Below are 25,920 nucleotides of genomic sequence, written 5' to 3'. Positions count from 1 at the left end.
CAAAGATGACACAAGGTTAGGCTGTGGCTCAGGTTGTTTCATTGGGGACCACCTACAAAAGCACTGGCCTGGGTTTCAGTCCCACCTCTGCCACTAATTATTAGAGAGAAAATCCTTCCAGTCTCCATTCTCTTCAATTACTCTTCAGTTAAAATAAAGGGGTAGGGCTGGCCGGTTAACTCAGTTGGTTAGAGCATAATGTTGTAACTCCAGGGTCAAGGGTTCAAATCTCCATACCAGCCAGCCGCCGAAAAAATAAAGGGGTTGAACAGTGCTGGCAGTGGTAAATACAGGCATGCATGCTGTCCTCCCATCTTCTGTGCCAGTGAGAGACCTTCACAGCTCCCTTTCTATGTACCTCAAAACATGCACACCTATTTACCCCATTTTTCCAAACAATACTCTTTCCTGCCCAGATGAGTCCTCAGCATCCTTCTCAACATAATACTGCAGCCCTGGAAATTGTTATGAGATATGAATCCTCTTTGCTCCCACAATTGTCCAACAACAAGTCTGAGAAAGTGAAGCAGGTGTTGGACTGCCTGCTCACCAGTGGTTGCTCCAGCAACTTCCAGCAAGCAATGGTGCAGTTCAAAATCTGGGGTCTTGGGCACAGGATTTCATCAAGACCCCCCTTTGTTGGTTACATAATCAGCAGCCCCCTAGCCTCCAGACAGGCAGGAGCTGCATGGTCATGTCTATACCTGTCAAAGAGACAAAAGCAGCTGCAGGCAGAGATTCTGCCCCCTGCTGTGGTCCAGTCTTGCTCTCTGGAGCTATAAGGAGAGTTAGTCCTCAGGAAACTGAGCAACAGACTCTGAAGCTCCTTTCAAGCAGAGTTTCCCTGGCATCAGCAGATGTAGAATATTACAGGGCTTGCAAGCTTTCTGGTACTCTTGGTTGAGGGAAAGTAGGGGATTGAGAAGGCAGGAAGAGGAATTTCTTTGCCAACTCTAGGTAGAGACTTCCAGAAGTTGCCTTAAGTCTCTGATTCCCTTTAGTTCAAAACAATTATGCTAAAGAGTCAAAAGATGAGTCCTGAATGGAGGTAAGGCAAGATCATTTCCAGGCAGGGAAGCCAGAAGAAGTACAGGAGGGAGGTGGATATACCTGGTACATCAGGTGACACAGAATACATGAGCTTTGCTCAGGGAAAGGAGCTCTCCCTGAAAGCCCAGGACTCCTTTAGATCCCCTCCAGCTGAGGCCGCCAGCATTCCCTGCTGGGGCAAGCCATTACAAGCTGTGAGCTGAGCAACTTCATTCCCTCACAACTGCTCAGTCGTGCCCTGCTTGTTAATTATTAGTCACATCCCAGAACAATGTACCTAGCATGCCAGGTATTTCTCTAAATCACAGAAGACAGCTAGTTGGTGACCATGGGGACTGCAGACAGACTGAGGAGGAGTCCACCTAAGGGATCGATTACCTTCACCCAGTGCCCTGTGTTGAGACATACATTTTTGACTGTACTGAGCAGATGAGCAAGTCTCTGTGGCCAATGAGTCTCTCCCTGTCTGTTTTTCCTGTTCAGAATAATATTGACTAGTTTGAGGTGATTGAGCGAAGATGAAAGATAAGTACAAATGGTTGCTAATTAAATGTGGAAGGTGGGAAAGATATCTTAGCAGAGCTGCCTAATGCCCACCTTATACAGCAAGTATAACTGAACCAGTCCCCAGGGTACTGGCCGCTTTTTCCCCACTCTCAAAAGGCTCTTTCTTCTGCCTGCTTTTGTCTCCCTTGTACTTCATATGGCATCACAGGTGTACAGCCTCAGCCTCAAAAGGAGCCATTGTGACCTTATCCAAGCTGTGATCTGTCGGTTGAAACCAGTGGCATCCCTCTGAGTTGCATGGCGCCATTACAGTCACAGGGGAAGGACGTGAACGGTACTGGGGAAGCAACTTGAGACCTAGCCAGGCTGTGTTTGGGTGCCTTATTTGCACTCCGCCACACAGCCACTGTTTTCTTTGGTGAGTTTAAAAAAAAAAAAAGGAACAGGAAAGAAATTGCTATGATTACACTTGGAATTCAGACTGGGCCCCTGTTTTCTTTCCTGTCTCTGCAGAATGGTATCCTTGACGACGCTGTTGAAACTGTCTGCAGAAATAGCAGTGTCTGTGGTATTAATGGCATTCCATGGGGCAGGCTGGGGCTGGTGTCCCTGGTGAGATGCAGATGGACTAACACACCTCCCCCCCACCCCTACCCCCGCCAGCATGCAGCCTGGGTCAGGTCTGCCTCCTGCCACCATCCACCTGTGTTTATAGCTTCAACTTTCCATCTCCTAGATCCTGTCCCTTCTTGGCCCCTCCCCACTCTCCTATCCTCCCACTTCTGTGAGTCTTAACTCACACAGAGCAGCTAGGCTCCCCAGAAGACAAAGAAGAGAAGTAGGGACAGTTTGTGGCCCAGTTCATCATTTCTCAAACTGCTGTTTGGGGGCAGACTGCACTGTGAAAACAGTGTGCCCAGCTCAAGTTAAATCTGGGAAACTTTGGTTTATATAAACCCACATGGGTTTCTGTACTCAAGGACTTCTCAGAGCCTTTATGACTCCAACATGCAGTCTGAATTTTAGGAAGGGGGTTTAATAGGCAGCATTTCCCAAACGTACTGGGTCCCAGGGAATACCTAATAGTATCTCCAAGAAGGAGAATTCCACAGTGTAGTGGATGCCAGGATGGTGTTAGCAGCCTGAGCTTTGGAATCTAGCTTAAGATCAAGATTTGCCATTTACTCTTGAGCAAGTTACTTAATTTTTCTGAGCCTCAGTTTTCTCTTCTTTAAGTTGGGGCAATAATTCTTTCCACATAGGCATTTTGAGCACTAAATGACATTGTGTGTATAAAGTAGTAAGCATAATGCCTGGAGCTAGTTAGCCATCAACATTAGTTGTCATTACATTGTCCAGCCAAATCACCCCAGAATAAGTTTTTCTACTGTCCTAGGCTGCACCTACAAACAGCTGACTCACACCTTTTTATGTCTAGCCCAGAGCACCCTCTGCTCCATATCCTTACTGCAGGCCACCTGCTTCAACTTCAAATATAACACCTTCATCCCTACTCCAAATCCATTCTTCCTTCCTCCGTCTCAATGTGCAGTTGTCCAAGCCAGAAGCCTGGGAGCCATCAAAGACTTCCCTCTCCTTCCCACCACATTGAGTTGGTCACTAAGTGACATGAGTGTCACTTATTTAAAGAGATTCCAGGTTACGGAATTCTCCACATTCCCACAGCTCCATTCCAGACCACACCTGTTGCCTGGTCTACAGTCAGGTCAGATCCCTTGCCGTTCCTTCCAGCAGGAAAGCCTTCTTTCATCTCTCAGTCCACCCAGTAAACTCCTGTTTATCTTTCAAGCCCCAGCTAAGGTATCACTTCTTCCAAAGTCCTATTTCTAACCCTCTGCTTTCTCCTGCTGGGATGGACCTCAGTCAGCTTTGCCACTGTAAGCCTGCCTCTGTTAGAGCTCTTCTCTCAGTGTTTCACGTGAGGGTTCCCATTGCCAGCAAGCTCCTGGGCAGGGGATTTCATTTTATTCATCTTTAAACCCACCTGGCACTTGGACTTCTAATAAGTATTTGGTGATTTAAATTTACTTGAATTTTCCAAGAAGTCGCTCTCTTCCTTTCAGTGATTCTTCAGAGGTATAGCCAGCTAATAGTTTCAAAGGTTTCCTTGGATACTACTGATAACAGCTGCTATTTCTTCAGCATCTACTGTGTATCAGGTACTATAGTAAATGCTTATGTACATTAACTCATTTAATCCCATAAACTGATTCTAGTACTATCCCTATTTTACAGTGGAGTATTCTGAGGCTTATCTAGCTGATAAATAGCCAAGCTAGGATTCAAACCCAGGGCTGCTTGTGTCACTCCAAATCCATGCTCTACCCTTTATCTGTGAACTGAGATGTACTTGTATTCTCATCTTGACCATGGTTGTCTAGATTTTTAAGTGCAGTCTTTTTTTTCTTTTTCTTTTTCTTTTCTTTTTTTTTTTTTTTCCTGGCCGCTGGCCAGTACGGTGATCCAAACCGTTGACCTTGGTGTTACAAGGCTGTACTCCAACCGACTGAGTCAACTGGCCAGCCACTAAGAAGTGCGGTCTTATTGCACATTTGATCCATATGCCTAGACTGAACTCTCTTAAGGATAATCTCCATTATTATTTGAGCCCATCCTTCAGTGGTATTTTCCTAAACTGCCCAGGACTAGGGAGAGCAAGTACAATTAGCTAAGTCCCTTTCGCTTGACTCCCTCCCCTGATTCCCTAATGATTGGCACTTTTATGCCACATTTTCTCACTAGAGAGAAAAGGTTGATCCCAGACATTTGCTAAACACTGAGTTAAGACTAAAAGTTCTCTGCCCTCCATGAGCTCACAGTCTAATGGGGAGACAGCACACACATTCTGACTACAAAACTAGGTGTGAAGTAAAAGGAGCACTGAGCTCGAAGTCTGAAAGACCCAGATCCAAACCCAATTTCATATCTGCAGTTCCAAAATCTAGAAAGCTCTGAAAACTGACAGTTTTTCCATGACTCATTTAGAGATAAAACCTGATCTAAGGTGAGGTTTTTATATGGTCTTTATTCATCCCAACTTACTGTGATATTCATACATTTTACTGTAGAAACATTAATGTGTCTGGTTACAGGGTGCTGCCTCAGCCCCCACCAGGGGTGTAGATAATACATGGTTTTGAACTTGAGTTCATCTGGCCCCAGGAGTTTTGGAAAAGGGATTGTGAGCCTATGTCTTGTCCTGATCAACTGAAAAAAAAAATGTATGAAGAGACTTCATAAGCTAAAAAACAACAAACTCACATGAGATGGTCTTATGGTAATAGTCACCCCTTCTGTATGATGGGAGCACCAAGCAAGTGATTTTTCTTTCAGGGCCAGGAAGAGTGTCAAAAGACATCACGGGGAGATAAAATTTGAGCTGGGTCTTGAAGGGGGAATTGAATTTCTCAATTTGTGGAGGAGCTGTGGAAAAGAAATTCTGGGCTGAGGGAAGAGCATGTGGTAAATGTGCAGAAAAAATGTCTGTAAGCAGCTTGAGCACATGGACTTTGTGAGCTTACGGAAAAACTCTATCTGTCAAAATGCAGGAGAGAAGCAGTACAGATAATACAAAGGGGCAGCTAATCCAAAATCCACTTGCTCTGGGCAGGATTTTTCTTTGGAATGCAAACTTAGACATATGTTCACAGAGAAACATCACTGTCTCAGCTGACACCTCCCTGCTTAGTCTGGTGGGGAGACACTCTCTCTATCTCCCCATAAGGCAGGTGCAGCAAGGATCAGCCCACACACCAGTCCAGGCTGGTGCTCAATTCGCTGCCCTCTGCTTGGTCTGGGGTCAGTCCCTTACCAGCTGGCTTCTCTAGCATCAGACTGCCAGGTTCAAATCAATTCTGCCACTTACTACTTTTAGTGGCCTTGAGCAAGTTATTTACCTCTTTTGTGCCTTTGTTCCTCAGCTATAAAAGCAGAACAATAGTATGAAAGCTATTGTAATATTATGAAAGCTGGCACGTAGAGCACTTAGCAGAGTGCCTGACAAACAAACAGTAGTTATTACTATTACAAGGACTCCCGCTCCTCCAGCTATGTGTAAATACATACATTCCTTAACACTTATTTTTAAAAGCCCTTACTTTACTCTTTCTGCCCCTGGTCATCAGCTCCTTTCTAGTTAACCATTTTCTGTAGAGTTTGTCTCTGTTGGTTTTTTGCAGCCATTTCTCGGTATGGTAAGACATGGCCTCCCTTACTTCGGTCACGATCCAGTGCAGGGATTCTCAGCTTGGGGTCTCCAGATCCTCAGAGGTCTTGTAGGCAGTTGGGGAAATTTGCAAGCTAATTTCAAGAGGCTGATGTAGAGCAATGTAAATAAGAGCACCAATTTTGAAATTAGATAAACCCTGCCACTTACCAGTCACCTTACCCTGTGTAAGCTTCATAATCTCTAGGAGCCTGTTTCCTACTTGATAGCATGGGAATATTAATACTCTCCTCACAGAAGTGTTACATCTTCATTTAGAATATGTATTTAAAGCCCTTAGCACAGGACCTGATGTGTAATAAATACCTCATATATTCTGCCACCATTATTTCCAATAGTACAAAACATTTCTTGCAAATCACACTCTTTCCCCAAGATCAAGCCTCAGGTATAATTAAAAGGTTGGATTTCTGCAGGAAGTGAGTGGAATTACATTAGCTCAGTGTGGTGATACTGCTGCCTAATGCTTAAGAACCTCTGGTTGGCAGTTATATGTGTCTTTGGTAAGTAAAAATGAGAATTATTACTTAAATACATTTGGGCAAAGAGAAGCATTGCAAACATGAAGTCTTTGGGGTGTGGAGAAAGAAAAGGAGTCTCTGATCATTAAAAAGTCATAGGAGTTCAGTTCCCTGTAACAGCCAGCCAGCCACCCAAAAAAAAACAAAAAAGTCACAAGTCCCACATGTCCCGTACACTGATCAGTGCTATCTGGTTGGCACATCTCCTTTTTAAAAAAAATTTTTTTTAATAAAAGTAACACATCGACACTGTCACTAGGCCTCCCTTAAAACCTCTCTGGTAGGTTTTGCCCATTTAGCAGAATTTCAGTGGGATAAAGATACTAGTACCATTACCATGGTGTCCAGGGCCCACCATGAGCAAAGGGGTCATCACAGACTGAAAATGGGATGGAGAGGCTCTTGAAAGTGATCAAGTCTGAACCTTCACCCCAACCCTGTTTTACAAATGGAGAAACATACCTATAGCGAAGAAGAAACTTGCCTAAGGTAACCCAGCCTTCCTGTGATGGAGCTTTATACCTAAGACCCCCCAGCTCTGCACGCAGCCTCCTTTCTGACAGACCAGGATCTTCACCTGAAAGGGACAACATTCCAATGGGTGAATCACAGTCACCCAGGAAGTTCTTTCCAAACTATATTACATCTTCAATTAGATCATGTATTTAAAGCCCTTAGCACAGAACATGGTATATAATAAATACCTCATAAATTCTGCCACCATTGTTACTATTAATACAAACCATTTCTTGAAAATCACATGTAGGCCATCTCCCATTCCCCCTATGCTCTCTGTATCTAATGGAAATGTCTCCTTTCTCCTGTGTGTGTTAGGGCTAACAAAAAAAACCCAAACAGGTGGAGGACAAGTGGGCTAGCGCAGGGTTTCCCAGATATGCCTGTTTGTAAGAACTACTTGGGGTTCCCTCATCTGGAGATTTTGGTCAGTAGGTCAGAGCTGGGGTCTGAGAATCTATAATATTAGTGAGCACCGAGGTGATTCTTACAACCAAGCAAGTTTTGGGAAACACAAGGCTAATCCAGGCCAGCAGAGGTTTTAATATTTTCTGTCCCTGAGTAGGCAGTGGGGTTGAGAGGCCACTAGGGATTATCCACTTGCAGTTAATTAGTGAGTCAACCTGTATCCTGTGCTAATTCCTTACAGTACCTCTCTCTTTTCTAACAAAACCCTAATTCTTGGGCACAGATGGCATCTCAAAAATGTTGCCTGACCTACTTTGGGGAGATGATTTGAGCAAAAAACGCCCTGTCTAGCCTGGGTGACATTAACATCTCTCTTTGGCTCTGTGCTTAGACTGAAGAACCTGGAGCTAGCTGCTGTGGGAGGATCAGACGTCCATGTGAAGATGCTGGCAGCTCCTATCAATCCATCTGACATAAATATGATCCAAGGTAACCTTGGTTTCTGTGGCTTATGTTAATTGGCTTTTTTGCTCAGCCACCACCTCATTTTCGTTCCTCAGGTGTGGGTGTGAAATCTCTGTGATTAGCAGCAGCTGTTCTCCAGATGAGCTGACTACAGAGTGTGTCAGCCTCTCTGGCCTCCCTTCTCTGAAACATGAGGCTTTTTGAGAGTTAGGAGGATTGCATTGGGGAGTAAACCAACCGTTGTGAAGTACCTGCGACATGCTGGGCTCATTTTGTAAGTTGTCTCATCCTCATAATAACCATGAATGCTGAAGAATACTGTGCCCCTCTACAGTCGAGGAAGCTAAGGCTGAGAGGTCGGTTAGGTAGACACTAGTCAAAGGCAGGGCCCAGATCAGACTTAGGTCTGGCTGACTCCAAAGTCCATGCTCTCTCACTGCCCAAGCTTTGTTGGATGATCCTTTACACTCTTCTCCCTCAGGAAACTACGGTCTCCTTCCCAAGCTGCCTGCTGTTGGAGGGAATGAAGGCATTGGACAGGTGGTGGCTGTGGGCAGCAGTGTGACTGGATTGAAGCCAGGGGACTGGGTGATTCCAGCAAATGCCGGTTTGGGTGAGTTTCTCCAGGTATCAGCAGCCTTTCTGTTTGTCTGGATCCTATTTTATCCACGTTGGAGATGTCCACTTATTGGCTCAGAGTTTGCTGCATTTACTTTTAAGTCCATCTACCTACCCCCAGTAGGGGTGGGAGCTGAGCAAGGAGAGCAGAGTTCTGTGTCTTTTGCTCTGGAGGTGATGTACCTGCATCTCATCTCCTTAGGCCCATGTTGATGGAACTTGTAAATCTTGGAATCCCTGTATCCCTAAATCCCTGCTATAGGGTACAATGGAAGGTACAAATGTAATAGTCCCTGTCCTCCAGGAGGTGCAAAGCGCTAAATCAATAACCTCAAGAAAGGGAGTGCTACAAGTTGGAATACAGGTACAAGCAGAGGGCACTCTGGCTCCCCTGTGTGTGCATATGTATGTGTGAGAGAGAGAGATGGTCTTGGGGAAGGATTAGAAAAGGCTTCATGGAGAAGGCTTCATGAGAATAGACCTTTGGATGAATTTTGTTAAGTGGAGATGAGCCAAAAATAATTTCATGTGGAGGAAGTAAAATGAGCGAAAACACAAAGGTGAGATAGAGAAATGGTAGAAAATCCAGTGTAGCGCCAGCAGAGGATTTGCACTTGGGAGAGGACTGCAGGAGTGAGAAAGGTCAGAAAAATAGTTGGGGCCACATGGGGTAAAGCCCTGCAAAAGCCAAGCTAAGGAGTAGGATTTTCTTTGACATATAATAAGGAGTCATTGGTGAGTTTTGTTTTATATCATTTGTATAATGCGTGTGCCTCACAGCAGCCCCAAGAGCAAGGCAGACATTATCCACCCCATCGGACATATGAGGTACTGAAGCTTTTGCCCAGCCTCAAACAGCAAAATGAGAGAGAGCCCACCAGACTCTTGCCTCCTATGTTTTTCCCACTGCACTTCAATGTTAGGACCCTTTGGGATATAACTTACAGAGCCCCAACTCATATTTGCTTTAAAGGAAGTTAGTTGATTTCTGGAACTGAGAAGCATAAGAGATTGAGAGCTTCAGGCACAGCTGGATCCTGGAACCCCAATGATAGCAGAGTTCTGCCTCTCTCTGTTTCTTACTAGCTCTTAGATGAGATCTCGCCACATAATGATATAATTAGGGCAACAAATATTTATTGACCACGCTCTTCATGCCAGACACTGTTCTTACATTTTATGTATATTAACTCAGTTATTCCTACAATATGAGGTAGATACGTTATTATTCCCATTTTACAGATTAGACAAAGGATTAAGCAACTTGCCCAGAGTCACCCAGCCAGTAAGTGGCAAAACTAAGATTCAAATCCACTTTAATATATACCTTTCATAGTTGACCACCAGCAACCTGAGGTTTGCATCACCCTGAGAACAAACAAAGGAGCATGTCCTCCACAATCACGTTGAGCACAACCATATCCAACCCCCAGAATGGCCCTGACTAGCCATGCCCAGGTCCTTGCCCATCCATGAACTAATCACCAAGGGAATGGGGTTGTGGACCACTCTGATTGCCCCGGTTGAGTCTCTTGCCCACTTCCATGGTAAAGAGAGTGGGTGGAGCCTTATGGTTGACAGCCACAGAGGCTAGAAAGGAGCACTTCTAGAAAGAAAAAGGTACTGGGAAAGAAAAAATGGTAACAGAAATCTACTACAAGCTCTTTGCCTATCTGAGGTCCAGGAGGTTGCCAAGAATGGTTCCGCCCTCTCCTATACCCACCTAGAAGTGAAGAGCCCAGACACCTGAGCAGATTGAGAGCCGCAAGGACTCACTAGACACTGATGTCAGTGCTTTGGACCAGCCCCTGTGCTGAGTGAAGGGCACACCATGATGGGTCAGACACAGTTCGTGTCCTCAAAGTGCCCCAGGGCGGGAGGCCCAGGAATGGAAAAAAAACATTTAACACACTGTGGTATAAGTGTGCTGTAATCACAGGATGGACACAAAGGCAAGAGTTCCCCATTTTGAGAAGCATTAGGAAAGGTTTCCCAGAGAAGGGCTGTTGAACTTGGTCTAGAAAACCGACTGTTAAGTATAGCCAGTGGACTAGGTTGGGAGGGGCTTCGCAGGCAGGGAGTGCAATGTGTGCAAAGGTAAGATGAGAGAAAGCACAGCACCATCAGAACTGCAGCAAGCTCAGTGGGGCTGGGTCATGGGTAGGAGTGTGAGAGAAGTGAGATGAAGCTGGAGCAGTAAACTGGGGCTGGGTCATGGGGGGCCTGCGTCTACAATCAGAGAGGTCCTGATGGAGAGAGTTAAGTAGAGGAATGACTTGATCAGATTTTTCCAGTGCTGAGAGTGGTCTGGAAAGGCAGAGGGTAGAGGCAGGAAGCCAGTGAGGAGATAGACAAACAGGTCAGACTTCAGATGATGAGAGTCTGAACAAGACAGTGCCGTGGGACTGGAGAAGAGGGGGTAGATTCAAGAGCTAAAATAACAGGACTTCGGAATACTTTAGAATTGGAGAGGAGCATACGGGATGTCTGCCAGGTGCACAGGTATTTGCATGTGTGGTGGTGTTAGCCAGAACAGGGATTTCTCCCTGAAGAAAAGGTGAGTCTTTTAAGCAAGGTGCCAGTCAGAGAGGATGAGGATTTTATAATTGTGAGGGCTATAATTAACTCAGTTTATTCAGTAAACATTTTGTGCACATCTACAATGTGCTGCGCTGTAGGATACAGCAGCAAACAGACAAGGTCTTTCTTTTTTTTTTGGCGGCTGGCCAGTACGGGGATCCAAACGCTTGACCTTGGTGTTACAACACCACACTCTAACCAACTGAGTTAACCAGCCAGCACCAGACATGATCTTTCTTCTCATGAAAACCAGTTTAGTAAGAGTGGCAATCATTAAACACACAAGTCTCTCCTGACCAGATCTTGGTAATTTTTCCTGATACTGAGCTGCCCAGTTCTTGCTGTGCCCACAGTCAGCTTTTTCCAACATGCAACCAGTCCCAGAAGAGCCTGGGCCAGAGAATGTGGATACACCTTTGTCAGCTGACTTTCTCACTTGAGAAACACTCAAAACCTTCCTGAGGCAGCACAGAGCAGTGGAAATGGATGGCCTGGGAATCAGCACAGGTTTCCTTCAGCTCTGCTGCATGACCTTGTTTAAGTCACAGCTACTCTGAGCGTCAGTTTTCTCATCTCTAAAGTGGATCTAATAGTCGCTGCCTTGCATATCTCAAAAGATTCATAAGCAGTTCAACTGAGGGAATACACACAACACACTAGAAAAACAACACTTACTACAGTGCAGTATAAGTACTATAATTGCAGGATGGGCACAAAGGCAAGAGTTCCCTATCTTGGGAAGCATTAGGAAAGGCTCCAAGAGAAGGGATGCTTGAACTTGGTCTGGAAGTCCAACTACTGCAGAGGAACGCTTCAACTTCTCAACTTCTTTGCAAATGATAAACTTTTGTTTGTATTAGATCAGGAATTGGCAAACTTTTCTCTTAAAGGGCCAAATGCTAAATGTTTCAGGCTTTGCAGGCCATATCGTCTCTGTTGTGACTACTCAACTCTGCTGTTGTAAATAATGTAAATTGCCATAGACAATTCATAAACACGTGAGTGTGGCTATGTTCCAATAAAACATTATTTATAAAAACAAGTGGTGAGACAGATTTGGCCCATGGGCCGTAGTTTACCAACCCCCACATTAGATGATGGAGATGGTTAAGGGTCAATTGCACATGAGTGAGGAAGAGAAGTTCTCAGAGCTAGGGCCTGGGAATTAGAATCAGTAAAGGAAACCAATGTGTACTACACACCTGCTATGTACTAGGCCAGTGATAGTCTCTGTACAAATGTCATTTCATTTAATCTTCACACTATGATGTAAGTGTAATTCTCTGCATTTCATAGATCATGAAAACTGAAACTCAAAAAAGGGGAAGTGATAATTTGAAGTCACACAACTAGCGAGTGGTATGACTGGGGTTTTTAAGCAGGTCTCTCTACTCCAAAGCCTAAGGGTTTCTACTTTAAATCCTGAAAGCCCTTGTTGCTGACCATGGGCGCTACCCCCATCCCATTCAGTCTCTCTTGAGAAGAGGATTAGGGTCTGCTAAGCCCCAGAAATCCATGTCAAGGGCTGGATTTCCATTGTCATACCATAAGGGGAATTAGAAAACACCCTTGATTTCATGCATAGAAAGCCGTACACTAAGCATTTGGGTTAGAGTAGAGTACAGTAAATGTTAGCTATGATGAATGGGAGTAAGGATTATGAACATTTTTTTTTTTTTTTTTTTTCTTTTTCGTGACCGGCACTCAGCCAGTGAGTGTACCGGCCATTCCTATATAGGATCCGAACCCGCGGCCGCTGGGAGCGTCGCCGCGCTCCCAGCGCAGCACCCTCCCGAGTGCGCCACAGGCTCGGCCCAGGATTATGAACATTTGAAAACCAGGCTGAGTGAAGCCCCGAGAATGCCAAGGAGAAGGGCACACCAAGATGGATCAGACACAGACACAGTTCCCATCCTTGAAGTGTCCTTCGTTGGGGGTGGCAGGCACAGGAATGGAAAAACAACACTTAATACAGTGCAGTATAATAAATGCTGTAATCACAGGATGGGCACAAAGGCAAGAGTTCCCTATCTTGGGAAGCATTAGAAAGGCTCCAAGAGAAGGGATGCTTGAACTTGGTCTGGAAGTCCAACTACTGCAGAGGAATCCTTCAACTTCTCAGTCTTATTTTCTCAGGGACAGACCTACTCTGGGATTAGCACAGCCTTTAAATAGTGTTCCTGCCTCCCCTCCACAGTTCCTGGTCCCTAAAGCCCACGTTTTCTCTCCTCTCCTGAAGCACAATGAGTAAGTGCCCAGGCTGCCCTCTACTTCCCACAGCTGGACCACATGGTGCCAGGATCCTGTTAGAATCCCAGCGACTGGATAGTGATTGGGTACACCCGAGAGCTGTGGAAGTGATGTCAAGGGCCCCAGAGATATCACAGCCACCACACAATGAGCCAGCAAGGCTCCAGTTAATTTTCCTAGGGGTGATGCAGTGGAGCCAGCGCTCGAGGCTGGCTGTCTGGCTCCAGGGCCTCCCCCTTCACCTCTTCCTCGTACAGGTTCCTGCTGGCATGAGTGAGGACCTGTCCCCTCACCAGTCCTCTTCAAGTCCTGATGATTTCATCTTCAAAACAGAACTCGAGTCCATCTTCTCTTCTTCATTGCCACTGCAAAGTCTTGGTCTAAGCAGCCGTCATCTCATACCTCGACCCCTGCCGAAGCCTCCTTTTGGCCTCCCCACTTCCGTCCCACAATCTTCTCCACCCACCAACAAAGTGATCTTAAAGGACAAATCAAGTTACCTCAACTCCTCTTAAAGCTTGTTAGAGGCTCCCATTCACTAAAATAAAGTCTCATTTGGCCAGCCACCCAGAAAAATAAATAAATAAAAATTTTTTAATCTGCTCTCTATACCATGGTCCCAAGTCCTGTGTTTTCAGACCTACTAGTGAAATCAGTCTAAGCAAACAGCACTTTTTATACTAAAATTGAACAGATGGGAATAGAAAACAGAAAAATATATATATATATATCACACATAGTAAGAGTAAATATTGTTCCATGAAACTTAGGCTTCTGTTACATGTGTATTCATATATGTATGTGTTCTGATTCACAACAGAAGTCAAGCTTACTGTGGATCAAGGTCGTGAAAGTCTGTGACATTCATCTAGCCCCTGCCATGTCAGCCACATCACCCACACCTGAAGCCGCTCTTCCCATCACTCTGCCCTCCAGTGCAGATTCTTCCAGTTCCTTTCCTGTATCTGTCCTGCCTCAGAGTTTATGCATGTGCCTTCTCCTCTGCGTGGGATGTTCTTTGTGTACTCTGAGTGGTCAGCATCTCTTTCCTTTAACTCTTAGCCTGTCACCTCCTCAGAGAAGCCATGCTTGACTCCCACCTAAAGTAATTCTCTCCACTGTTGCTGTCTCTTTGTAATTTATAATTATTGCATTTGTTTATTTGTTTCTCACCTGTTCTGCTCTGCTAGAATGAAAGTAAAGAACGTGTGTGTTGTCCAAGTGCTTGGCTCAGGATGGTAGCCCAGATACCTGGGTTCTAGCCCCATCTCTGTCCAGATTAACCAAGTGGCTTTGGGCAAGTCACTTCCTCAGTTCCCTCCCCTGTTGCATGAGGGGTTTTAAACTAAATACTCAATAAGAGCCTTCCCAGTATTGACATTCTGTGGTTCTTTTTTCAGGAACTGGCTAGGGGATAATGATCATTTTTTTCCAGCTTACAGAATTGTTTTATTTCCCGTATTTCATTTGATTTGTGCAACAGCTCTTGCAGGAGGCCAATTAGGCTGTTCTTGCCAGTGTCATTTACATGTCAGAGCCATAAAACTCAGTGGCTTAGGAATTTGCTCAAACCAGCAGACTAGCAAAGTTGTGTTTCAAACCTAGGCCTTTGGCTTATACTTTCATGCTTTTTTCCCTAATACCACTTACCCTGGATGAGAAGAATGAGGACTGCATAGGAAAAAGGGGCCTTTCTCAGCTTCTCTTGCCCTTGTGGTGATCTTACTGTCTTACCCTCAGAGTGCAATTTGAGGTCCTCAGCCACCTGCCCTGTGATGTTAACTAAATCTAATGGTAAACTCAGAGAGGCAACCTCTCTGAACCTCCCTTACCACATTTTTTAAATGAGAATAACAAAATCTACCTTAGGTAATTATCATGAGGACTTGATTTTCTTTTTTTTCTATAAGTATTACTTAAAGTCTAATATCCTAAATATCCATTTGCCAAGGAGGGTGAACTGGGGTTGGGTGGGCAAAGGGGACCTTTCTCACTACCCTGGCCTCCTCCCCTGACTCAGGAACCTGGCAGACCGAGGCTGTGTTCAGTGAGGAAGCACTGATTGGAATTCCAAGTGACATCCCTCTTCAGAGTGCTGCCACCCTGGGTGTCAATCCCTGCACGGCCTACAGAATGTTGGTGGACTTTGAGCAGCTGCAGCCAGGTAGGAACCCACAGGTGAGGAGAGCAGCCAGGATCTCCCACCTGGGGTGCAACCCAAATCCTAACCCTGAGGCTATGGGAACTTGCCAGTGAGGGATCTAAGAGGATGACAGGCCCCTAACCTGGGTGAGTGTGTTGTTGCTTTCACTTAGAAAGATATTAGCTTGGTTCCTAGAAAACATGCTGAAACCTCATGGGAAGTACAGTCTTGAAAACTGCTAAAGGGCCACATTCCCTGGAGCTTGGGATGGAATTCTGTTATTCAGCAAAAATGTGTTGAGCTGTGCTAAGCTCTGGGGAAACAAAGCCAGACAAGATAGACACAGTCTCTGTGTTTTCCATAAAATGCTGAACGTGGTGCTAATAATTCCGCTCAGCATTTACATAGCACTTTCCAGTCCACATAAGTGCCTTTACAGGCATTATCTCATTGAGTGCATTAGCAGTGTGGTGAGGTTGGTAAAAGCTCAAGCCCTAGGCAGACAACCTAGGTCTGAGCTCTAATCTGAGCTCAAGTGTCACCTTTTCACTAACTGTGGGAATTTACCTCTCAAGTGAAGATTTTTCATCTGTAAAGTGGAGAATAAAGAGCTGCAGAATCATTGCAGTTTCATTAACTTTTTATTAAGAGTTAACACCTAGCACAAGCCTGGTGTACAGTACAATAACTTTTTATTTTTTTATTTTTTTAATTTATTTATATTTATTTGTCTTCCTCTTTATAAATGGGGAAACTGGGGCCGGCCCGTGGCTCACTCGGGAGAGTGCGGTGCTGATAACACCAAGGCCCCGGGTTCGGATCCCATATACGGATGGCCGGTTCGCTCACTGGCTGAGCATGGTGCTCACAACACCAAGTCAAGGGTTAAGATCCCCTTACCAGTCATCTTTAAAAATAAATAAATAAATAAATAAATAAATAAAATGGGGAAACTGGCTGGCTGGGGGTGTTAGGTCAGTTGGTTAGAGCACAGTTTTATAACCCGAAGGTCACAGGTTCAGATCCCGTACTGGGGCAGCTGCAAAAAAATTAAAAAGTAAATGGGGAAACTGAAGTCCAGAAAGGTAAACAGGGTCACTCAGCAAGTAAATGATAAAGCCAGGTGTTTCATTGGGGTTCCTTTGAAAGCAGTGCCCCAGGATTGGGGGCAGACAGCTCATCCGGGTGGTGATCCCAGGAATCAGGAGTGAGGGAGTGAAGAGAGCAAGACAGGGACAGAGAAAGAGCCCATGAATGCTGGTGACTGCCATGGGCAGTCACAGAACCCACCGCAGAATTAAACCCCAAATGACAGGAGGCTGGAACATCTTTCCATCAACATTCATCCCTTTATGGCACACTGCCTCCCCAACTGGCTAATTCCAAAGCTATGCCTGGGCTTTGACCACAAACTAACTATAGTACCCTGTTTCAGTGGCTGCCAGTTTCTCTAGTATGGCTCTAAACCCATTTTAAGGCAGTGTACCTTTATGAAACAGTACAAAGAGGAATAAGGCATGGACCTTCCCCTCAAGAAGCTGCAAGCTATTTATAGAAATGGACCTATATATAATCAAGTTTAACATGGGGCAGACCATGATATGTGCATTAATGGAGAGGCCCGCAGAGTGCTATGGGAGCACATAGAAAAAAGAATCCAGGAAGTCTTCATGAAGGAAGCCACACTTGAGGCTTCACAGGATTTCAAAAGAGACTTGAGGACACAAAAGTTGAGAGGATGATGAAGGATATAAAATCATTTACACAGCAGGGTCTAAATTATGTCCACTGTAGAAGCAGAGTTGCCAGTCCTGGGAAGCATCATGGGTGTTGTGGAAGATTGGGAGGCATTGCAGGAACAGTGAGTCCAGGGTCTGAGAAGGCTCAGCACCCCAGTCCTGGGTCCCTTTTGAACCTGGAGACTCCATCTCTTGCCCTATATAGGATCCCAGGCTGAGAGCCCTTGACCTTGGCAGGTCTGCAGGGCTTAACTTGGGTCTCTTCCTGGCTCCACAGGGGATTCTGTCATCCAAAATGCATCCAACAGTGGAGTGGGACAAGCAGTCATCCAGATCGCTGCAGCCCTGGGCCTGAGGACCATCAATGTGGTCCGAGACAGGTATGTGAAGAGGCCTAATCTCAGAGCACAGCTTGGACCTTCCCACCTCGCATCTCTGCGGGTGCCCACGTCTCCACTAGATGGCGCCCTTGCATAGGTTGGCCTCCTTCATGGTTCGCTAAAAGAGTTGGCCTCCAAAACAGATGAGTCAGCACAGAGAACTGCAGTCCAGGTGGCTTCTGGTTATAGGATGGGTGAATCTCTGAAATGTGAAGAGAGGGCAGGAAGGAGGTGGAAACTGCCCTTATTGAACAGCTAAGAGTCTGTGAGACTCTTGACTTATGATAACCCCATGTTTTAAAAACTACTATTCATATTTGGGGATGTTTTGAGCTATATTGTTCTTTCTGGAAACTGTCTAACCCAAGGCCCTTTTTCCCCTTGGATTTGTGTGGTACTTTAAAGTGCACTAAATCCAGATGTGAAGGAGATGTGGCAGGTTTGTCATCTCTCGTTTACAAATGAGGAAACTGAAGTTTCAGAGAGAGGAAGCAATTTGCTCAGGAAGACACAGCAAGTCAGTAACAGACTTAGTTTCCTGGCCTATTTCCTTTCCATTGTATCATCCAGTTCCTTTATGCCTCACTGTCCACAAACGTGGTCGTGTCTGTCATGGAAGTCCAGTCTTAGTAGGAGAATTGATACTCCCTTGAGTTCCTCATGTCCTCAGTTGTGCTAACAAAAATTACTCTGTTTGCTGTGGCCAAAGAGGCCCAGAGCCATTCTTGGCCTAGAGTGTGTTTGCATAGCATTCAAGCACCTTGAAAAGAGAGGGGAAAGGAAGTGGAGTTTGTCATTTCAGTAGAAGACATCAGGTAGTGAAGTGACTTCTCCCTAGGCACAGATTGGTTTCCAGCATCCTTGAGCTGGCAGAAGCTGTAGAAATCACCCAGTCTTAGCTCTCTCATGTCATGAGGAAACTGAGGCCAAGAGCTGTTGGAGTATGATGAAATTAGGTGGCAGCCCCCAGTCAAGGCCTGGCTGAGAGCCAATCCCAGCTTCCCACAAAGAGAAGCACTGGTTCTCACAGCTGCAGGGGGGGGGGGGTGTCCTGGGAGCCCTCGGTGGAAAAAGCCAGCAGTTGTGACCAGGGATCTTAGCTTGTGTTTCTTTCCAGACCTGATATCCAGAATCTGACTGACAGACTGAAGAATCTGGGGGCTGAGCATGTCATCACAGAGGAGGAGCTAAGAAAACCTGAGATGAAAAACCTCTTTAAGGTACCTAAGAAGAGGGACATTGCCCCTCAAGGCCATCCCCATATGTCTGAAGAAAGTTAACTTGAATTTAAAAAGCTGGGGGCTATTCCTCTCTTAAAACTTCCCTTCACCCCTTCTTGGAAGGGAAAGCCCATTCCTAGCCAGGGGACAACATGCAGTAAGTGCCCAGATGTGTGAGGGAGGCACGAGAAACAAAGTCTAGGAAACCCTGTATGATTTGCAGTTTTGAATGCTGTGGTAGGCCACATCAACCTACACAGTGGGTGTGAATCTTAGAGCTGGGAGACGACTTGAGGAAACTGAGGCACAGAGAGGGAAGAGAAAGAAAAGAAGTAATGTTTCCTAAGCACCTGTCTTACACTTTATCTGATAATCCCTGCAAAAGCTGTACAAAGTAGGTGTTATCTGTTTTGTAGATGAAGAAACCAAGACTCAGAAAAGATAAAGGACTAGACTAAGATTACATAATTATAAGTGGTGGGGTCAGGGCTAGCCCCCAGTCTCCCTGAACTCAAAATCTCTTAAATTTCTAGAACATCCACTTCCCAGCATACCTGGTAGAAACCCTGTCTTAGCCTCTTTTCACTGAACCATCCGGAGGGACCAAACATTCACTCACACTCAAGAGCATATACTTCTTGAGGACATTTCTGAAGCAGTAGATAAAGCACATCTAACACAAACTGAGTCATAAGTACTGAGAAGAAGAGCACTCAGGGAGCTGAAGTCTGTCGAAACTGAACATAGATGTTCTGTGTCTACTCTAAGAAGAGGTGAGTTTTGAACCAGGTCACGAAATGGATGACAGGATTAAGTTGGTAAAGAAAAGTCCCTTCCTGGGCAGAGAAAAAAGTGACTTCGAAGTCATAAACATCCCATTTTCTTAATTTTTAATTGCTCCATCTGACACAGCACCTGGGCCAGGGAAGTGCTCTTTGTAGCCAGCTTCAAACCCCATGTGTACAGTGTTAGCTCCCTCACTGCGGGTTCCTTATTTTCTAGGACATGCCCCAGCCACGGCTTGCTCTCAACTGTGTCGGTGGGAAAAGCTCCACAGAGCTGCTGCGGCAGTTAGCGTAAGTCCCTCAGCCCTACAGGTCCAGCTCGCCGGAGCTCTCCAGGTCTTTAGCTGGGAGGACCATCAAGAGGCCAAGTCCCAATGGCCAAAGTGAACCAAGGCCAGGTCAGCACGATGTTGAGTAGGAAACTAGGACCAAAGATATCTAGCCATCCGGGAACCTCTTTTTCAGGCTTCTCCTTTGCAGATGACCTGTCCAGCTTTATTTGTCCACTTACCCCAGAAGTAGACTGCTAAGCTCTCTGTGATAGGGGGATGATCAAGGATTCATAACTTAGGGACATCTTAAAAATACACTGAGTCCTAGCTTATTAGCTTTTACAAGTTTTATTAACTTTTAAAATTTGATTCTAATTTTAGAGGTAACATGCTTATTACAAAACATTTTGAAAGCATGTAAAAGTACAAAAGAACTTAAGCATAAAAGTTATCTGCCATCAAGGGAGATAAGCACTGTTGATAGCCTTAATAGTGTATGTCCTTCCATTCTTCTTTACTTTTGTATAGACTTCTCAAGCTGGGGGCACCTGAAAAGACACTTCCCAACTAAAGCAGGAATCCCCTCAACAATACTGATTCGCTTAACACATATGTGCTGAGCACTCACTAGCTACCATGTACAGAGATGACTGAGACACTGAGATTGCCTCTGAGAACTCACAGGCTCGATGGGCAGATGAGTCATGTTGCCAAAGAGCTAAGAATCACTGAGTGTGTACTGTGCACCAGGCTCCATGCAGGGTTTGACTGGCCCCTCCCATGACCACTTAGGCAAGGGCTACTTTTCTGATCTCTGCTTTATGCTTAAAGAAAACAAGGCCCAGAGAGGATAATTGCCTTGCCCAAGGTCTAGTCAGCAGGAGAGCCAGGCTTGACCCCAAGTTTGCCTGACTCTGGAGCATACCTCTTCAGCCCTACGCCAGGCAGCCTCTGAGGCAGATGGTGATCTCCGTGTCATTGTAGAAGGGAATACTGTGCAGTGGTTACAAGTGTAGGATTGGTATCAGAATGGCTGGGTTCAAGCCCCAGCTCTGCCACATACTGCCTGTGGACCTACAGAAAGTTAGGTAGTCCATGAAAAGTGATCCAGGCCTCAATCTCTTCATCTGTAAGATGGGGGCAATGTAGCTCTTTCTGCCTTCAAAGGTTAGTCTAAGGGATGCTGAGGTGATGTACAAATTGCTACACAAATGAGCAATGGGCTTCAGCTTTCTCATCTGCAAAATGAGGATATTAAATGTGCTCCTTTGGTGTTCCTGTGAGGATTCACGGAAACAACACATGTAAAATGTGTACAACTGTGCCTGGCACATAGTACATGCCCAGTAAATGTTAGCTATTCTCATTAGACCAAGAGCAGTGGGGAGACAGGAGAAAGGGCTCGATTCCCTCAGGAGCTACTTTCTAGAGCAGATGGCAGTTGAGGGCAACGTAAGACCAAACTACCCAGCTGCCTCAGGACAGAGTGGCCTGCCTGCCACAGCAGCCTCCTCCGTGTGTACTTTTCAAAGTCTTCTTTGTGTTGTCCCAAGATATACCTCAGGTGGTCCTTGATCAACAAACTCCAGAAAGAGCCAGGGAGTGGGGAAGGGAACATAGGTTAGGTCAAGCATATGAAGTCCTAGCTTGTTAGTTTTTAAAGATTATATTAGCCTCACTTCTATTTGACTGCTAGGTGGGTGTGCAGGAGTCACACACCAGGTACTGACAAGGCACCTCCTGCAGTGAAAGGACACTTGTCATTGATCCCTACACCATCCATATTATTCCTCATCTGTGGGGCTATTTCATTGTATTGATCCTTAGAATGAGTATTTACAGATGAAGAGACAAGGTCTGGACCATTTTCAATGCTTTGCCCCAAGGTCATGTGACTGTAAGTGGGACTAGAGCCAGGGCTGAACTCATGTCTTGAGCTCTTCCCTCTAGAGCATGCTTCTTTGCAGCACTTAATTAAAGCCTGGCTGGGTGGGTTAAATCAGTGGGTTCCCAACCCTGACTAAAGATCCAAGTTATGGAGGTAGGGGGGCGGTGTTTGTTTGTTGTTTTTAATATAGATTCTTGCCTCCTTGTCATTAAATCTGGGGTTGGGCCTAGGAATCTATTTTTTTCTATTTTATTTATATTTATTCTTGTAGGGTGCAGTGTGTTGTTTCAATACATGTATATCTTGCGTAATGATTCACTTACAGTAGATAGCATAGTTTTGTCCCCATTAGTTCACCCCTAGTCTTTCCCCCCACCCCCACCCCTCCCAGCCTCTGGTAACCATTATTCTACTCTCTACTTTTAAAAAAAAAAAAAACACAAAGATTAACATCCTTATTGCAAAAAGAACTCCAAAAAATGAATTAAAAATCTAAGCAGAAATTTGGTAAAGGATATTAGCAGATAAGTAACACACCCCAAAGAAACACACGTGGTTAATAAGTACATTCCAGGATCTGGTTGCAGGCAGGAGCAGGGCTGGCCCAGCCCCCAATTGAGGATCCTGGGTGTGGGCTGGTTCTGTTGCTGTCCTAGATGTGTGGTGGGGGGGGCCCATCTCTCAGGACCCCCTGGTGTTGGGCCAGCTCTGTTGCTGGCCTGGATGTGTCGTGGCAAGGGCAGGGCTGAGGCCCACAGCCATCGTCTCTCATGACCCCTGGGCGGGCATTGGGTGGCTGGCTCCGTTACTGGCTGGTGGCAGGGGCAGGGCTGAGGCCCACTGCCCTCATCTCCAGAATCTATTTTTTGAACCCTTCCCAGGGATTCTGAGAGCAAGATTTAGGAACCAGGGTTGGAATAGAAGTGCCATAGCAGGTTCACGAAGAGCTCTGTCTCTGCCCATGCCCACTCTTTGTTCTCTGTGGACTCTTCAGGCCTGGAGGAACCATGGTGACCTATGGGGGGATGGCCAAGCAGCCCGTCATAGCCTCTGTGGTAAGCTGGTGGGGGAAATATGCCTGGAGAGAGGGGCTGGGACACCTCAGCCAGGCCTCTTCCCCTGACACCACAGTTGTCTAAACTCGAGCAACACCCCTGTCCCTGGGGGGTTATCCATGCCCTTAAGGGGTGCCTGAAGTTCTCACCCTCAGAGCCCCAGCATGTCCTTCTTGTGTCCACAGAGCCTGCTCATTTTTAAAGATCTCAAACTTCGGGGTTTTTGGTTGTCCCAGTGGAAGAAGGACCACAGTCCAGGTGAGTGGATGTTGGCCCCAAATGCCAAGGGTCACAGGAAAGGGCAGTGCCTAAGAATGGCTGCAAAAGTGACCAGCTACTCTGATCCCTGGAGATGTGATTGGGTCCCTGACCCCGCAACACCATAAAGGAAAATAGCCTCTAGCCACAGCTGCAGTCAGCAAATAGTTATTGGACTAAACTGGGCTGGTCCTTGCGGGGCATAGTATTGAACAAGACAGACACTGCCCCTGTCCTGAAGAGCCAACAGTGGGCAAGACTACCGTGGAAGATAACCAGGTAAAGAGGACAGACTCTGGAGCCAGCCTGCCTGTGTTCCCATCCTGCTGCCGCCGTCACTAAATATAGGTTCTACCTAGCCTAGCTGTGGGGCCTTGGGCAAGTCACTTAATCTCTGCCTCAGTTTAAACATCATAATAGTTTAAACTTTTGTTATCCCTGTCTGACAGAGGAGGAGACTAAGGTTCAGAGTGGTTAAGTAGCTTGTCCAGGGAGTGTCCTACGGAGTGGTGCAGCCAAGATGTGACAGATAGTCTCTCTGACCCTAGAACCTGAGCCAGTACACTATTCTTCCTCTCTCTTCTTAGCTGAGAATGGAAAGTGGTGGCATGAATGGAGTGTTTCAGGCAGAAAAAATAGCATGTGTGAAAGCCCTCTCTGTGTAGAGACTTACCAGGGCACCGAGGGGTTCTAAACGACTGGAGCATTAGGTCTGAGCTGGGACTGGGAAGCCGGGCAGGTGGGTTGTGACCAGATTAGAAAAGGTCTTACAAACCTTTTTAAGGAGTTCACACTCTATCTTAAAGGAAATTGAGGAGCCATTTGAAGTGTTTTTAGGCAGCAGATAGATTAGATTTGAATGGTCAGTGAATTTCTATCTATGAAACTCACCCCTCAGCCGGGTCTTCACTTCTCATCTTCCATGTTGGGTCCTTAGCAGAAGCAGGCCCAGGAAGGGGATGTTGGTGGCATCAAGTCGTGGGGTTCTGAGGGAGTCCTGGGCTTTCAGGGAGAGCTCCTTTCTCTGAGCAAAACTCATCTGTTCCACATCAGTTAGTGTGCCAGGCACACCCACCTCCCTCCCGGTGCCTCTTCTGGCTTCCCTGCCTGGGAGGAATCCTGTCACTCCCTGCATTCAGTGCTCCTGGCTACCCCCCAGTCAGGTTCTATGGGTCTGAGCCATCTTAGCCACCACCGTGGAGGGTAGTCTCTGCCTGCCCATCAGCTCCTAGGGCCACTCCCCATGTTCCTCTGACCCCACCCTGACCCTCACTGTCCTGAACACAGGCAGGAACCAACCTGCCACTACAGCCACCCTATCCTTGGCAAAGCCAGGCTCTCAAAGCTTTACTGGAGTTCAGTGCCAGCACCTGCTCACAGGGGCAGCCCGTGTGTCATGTCACCAAGCCCCTGCTGCTGTTCTCCCGTCTGACTTCCTCCAACCTCCCACAGATCAGTTCAAAGAGCTGATCCTCACACTGTGCGATCTCATCCGCCAAGGCCAGCTCACGGCCCCCGCCTGCTCTGAGGTCCCACTACAGGAGTACCAGCATGCCTTGGAAATCTCAATGAAGCCCTTCACATCTTCAAAGCAGATTCTCACCATGTGATCATCCAGAGGAGCCAGAGTGAGGCGGGAGGGGAGACAGACCAACGGGACTGGTTACAGGCCCCTCAGGATGCCTTCCTTCCCCAGACAGCCCCTCTCCTCACTACCTCTTCCTACTAGGAAGATTATGAAGCCAGCCAAGGCTTTCCCCAGGGCCAGCCTTTGGCTATCTAATAAAGTCTGAGCTTCCTTTAAAAAAAAAATAGAAGCCATCCTTGTCAAGAAGGCCCATTGCTGTGCTCCTGCCATCTTGGAGCACGGAGAAGCTCCCTCCCTGCTTTTCCTTAATTTGTTCCCCCAGTAATCATTTCCTCACTGCCCTGAAAGCAAAGCCTGGGTGGCACTGGCAGGTGTGAAAGCCAGTAAACCACCATCTCTGCCCTCACACTATATGAGGATACTTCAAAAAGTTCGTGGAAAGATTCGTATTATCTTTTGATTCAAATTTTCCACAAACTTTTTGAAGTTCCCTCAAACGAACCCATGGAGGAGAATCTTGTAGAAAAGAAGGTTTGGCTCACTTCTCAGGTAGTGTGTGGCTCAGTTTGGGATGGGGGAAGATCGGCTGCACAGAAGAGAGAGTGCCAGGCTGAGGTCATCAGAGCCCTGAGGAACTGAAGAAATGGGGTCTCATGTGGCTGGACCATCTCATGGAACTTCCATTCTAACAGCAGAGATGGATGTTACACCACTGGTTCTCAACGAGAGGCAATTGCACCCCCAGCGGACATTTGATAAGGGGGATATTTTTGCTTGTCACAAGTCAGGGAGGGGATTGCTACTGGCACTAGTGGGCTGAGGTCAGTGATGCCTTTAAACATCCTACAGGGCCGAGCCCGTGGCGCACTCGGTAGAGTGCTGCGCTGGGAGCGCAGCGACGCTCCTGCCGCGGGTTCGGATCCTATATAGGGATGACCGGTGCACTCACTGGCTGAGTGCCGGTCACGAAAAAATGACAAAAAAAAATAAAAAATAAAATAAAATAAACATCCTACAGTGCACAGAACAGCTTCCCGTAACAAAGAATAATCCAGCCAGAATGCTTATAGTGCAATTGTTGAGAAACCCTGCATTAAAAATTCCACAATAATTACCATCCAGATTAGTGCTCTAGAGAAGACGTGTGAGGTGCTTTGAGAGCATGCCTAGAGTCTTATCCTAGGTCTGGGGTCACGGGAAGGCTTCCATGAAGTGAAGTTTGAAAGTGGGTCCTGAAAAATGAGTAGGCTTTATTCAGGCAAAGAGAAGAGTTTGACATTCTGTGACTTTGTGGCATTTGCTTTATGCTCCTTTTGCCCAAAGCAAAGAACAGAGACTGGGATGTTTCCCTTATCACCTCTGTACCCTTAACTAACAAGCCTCATTCAATGAGTATTTATTGAGTGCATAGTGTGTGCCAGAAGCTAGGGG

The 25,920-nt window shown here is 46.2% G+C and overlaps 1 protein-coding gene across 2 annotated transcripts in view; it reads left to right on the top strand.

The window, feature by feature from the left end:
* MECR (mitochondrial trans-2-enoyl-CoA reductase) overlaps positions 1–25,461 on the top strand; it is a 30,072-nt gene extending 4,611 nt beyond the window's left edge. The window contains exons 2-10 of one of the 2 annotated variants that reach the window (XM_063105237.1): positions 7,640–7,737; positions 8,195–8,326; positions 15,182–15,325; positions 17,321–17,423; positions 18,541–18,643; positions 19,646–19,719; positions 22,583–22,643; positions 22,829–22,901; positions 24,354–25,461. In XM_063105237.1, coding sequence (XP_062961307.1) covers positions 7,640–7,737; positions 8,195–8,326; positions 15,182–15,325; positions 17,321–17,423; positions 18,541–18,643; positions 19,646–19,719; positions 22,583–22,643; positions 22,829–22,901; positions 24,354–24,511 — 946 coding nt within the window. In that variant the 3' untranslated portion in view covers positions 24,512–25,461. The remainder of the gene's footprint in view (positions 1–7,639; positions 7,738–8,194; positions 8,327–15,181; positions 15,326–17,320; positions 17,424–18,540; positions 18,644–19,645; positions 19,720–22,582; positions 22,644–22,828; positions 22,902–24,353) is intronic. The other variant, XM_063105238.1, reaches the window with a different exon arrangement.
* Positions 25,462–25,920: the final 459 nt, after the last annotated feature.

Source organism: Cynocephalus volans, chromosome 8 (assembly GCF_027409185.1).
Source record: "Cynocephalus volans isolate mCynVol1 chromosome 8, mCynVol1.pri, whole genome shotgun sequence".
NCBI lineage: Eukaryota > Metazoa > Chordata > Mammalia > Dermoptera > Cynocephalidae > Cynocephalus > Cynocephalus volans.
Note: the sequence above shows the minus strand (reverse complement) of the source record. Positions and strands in the feature narration are given on the sequence as shown.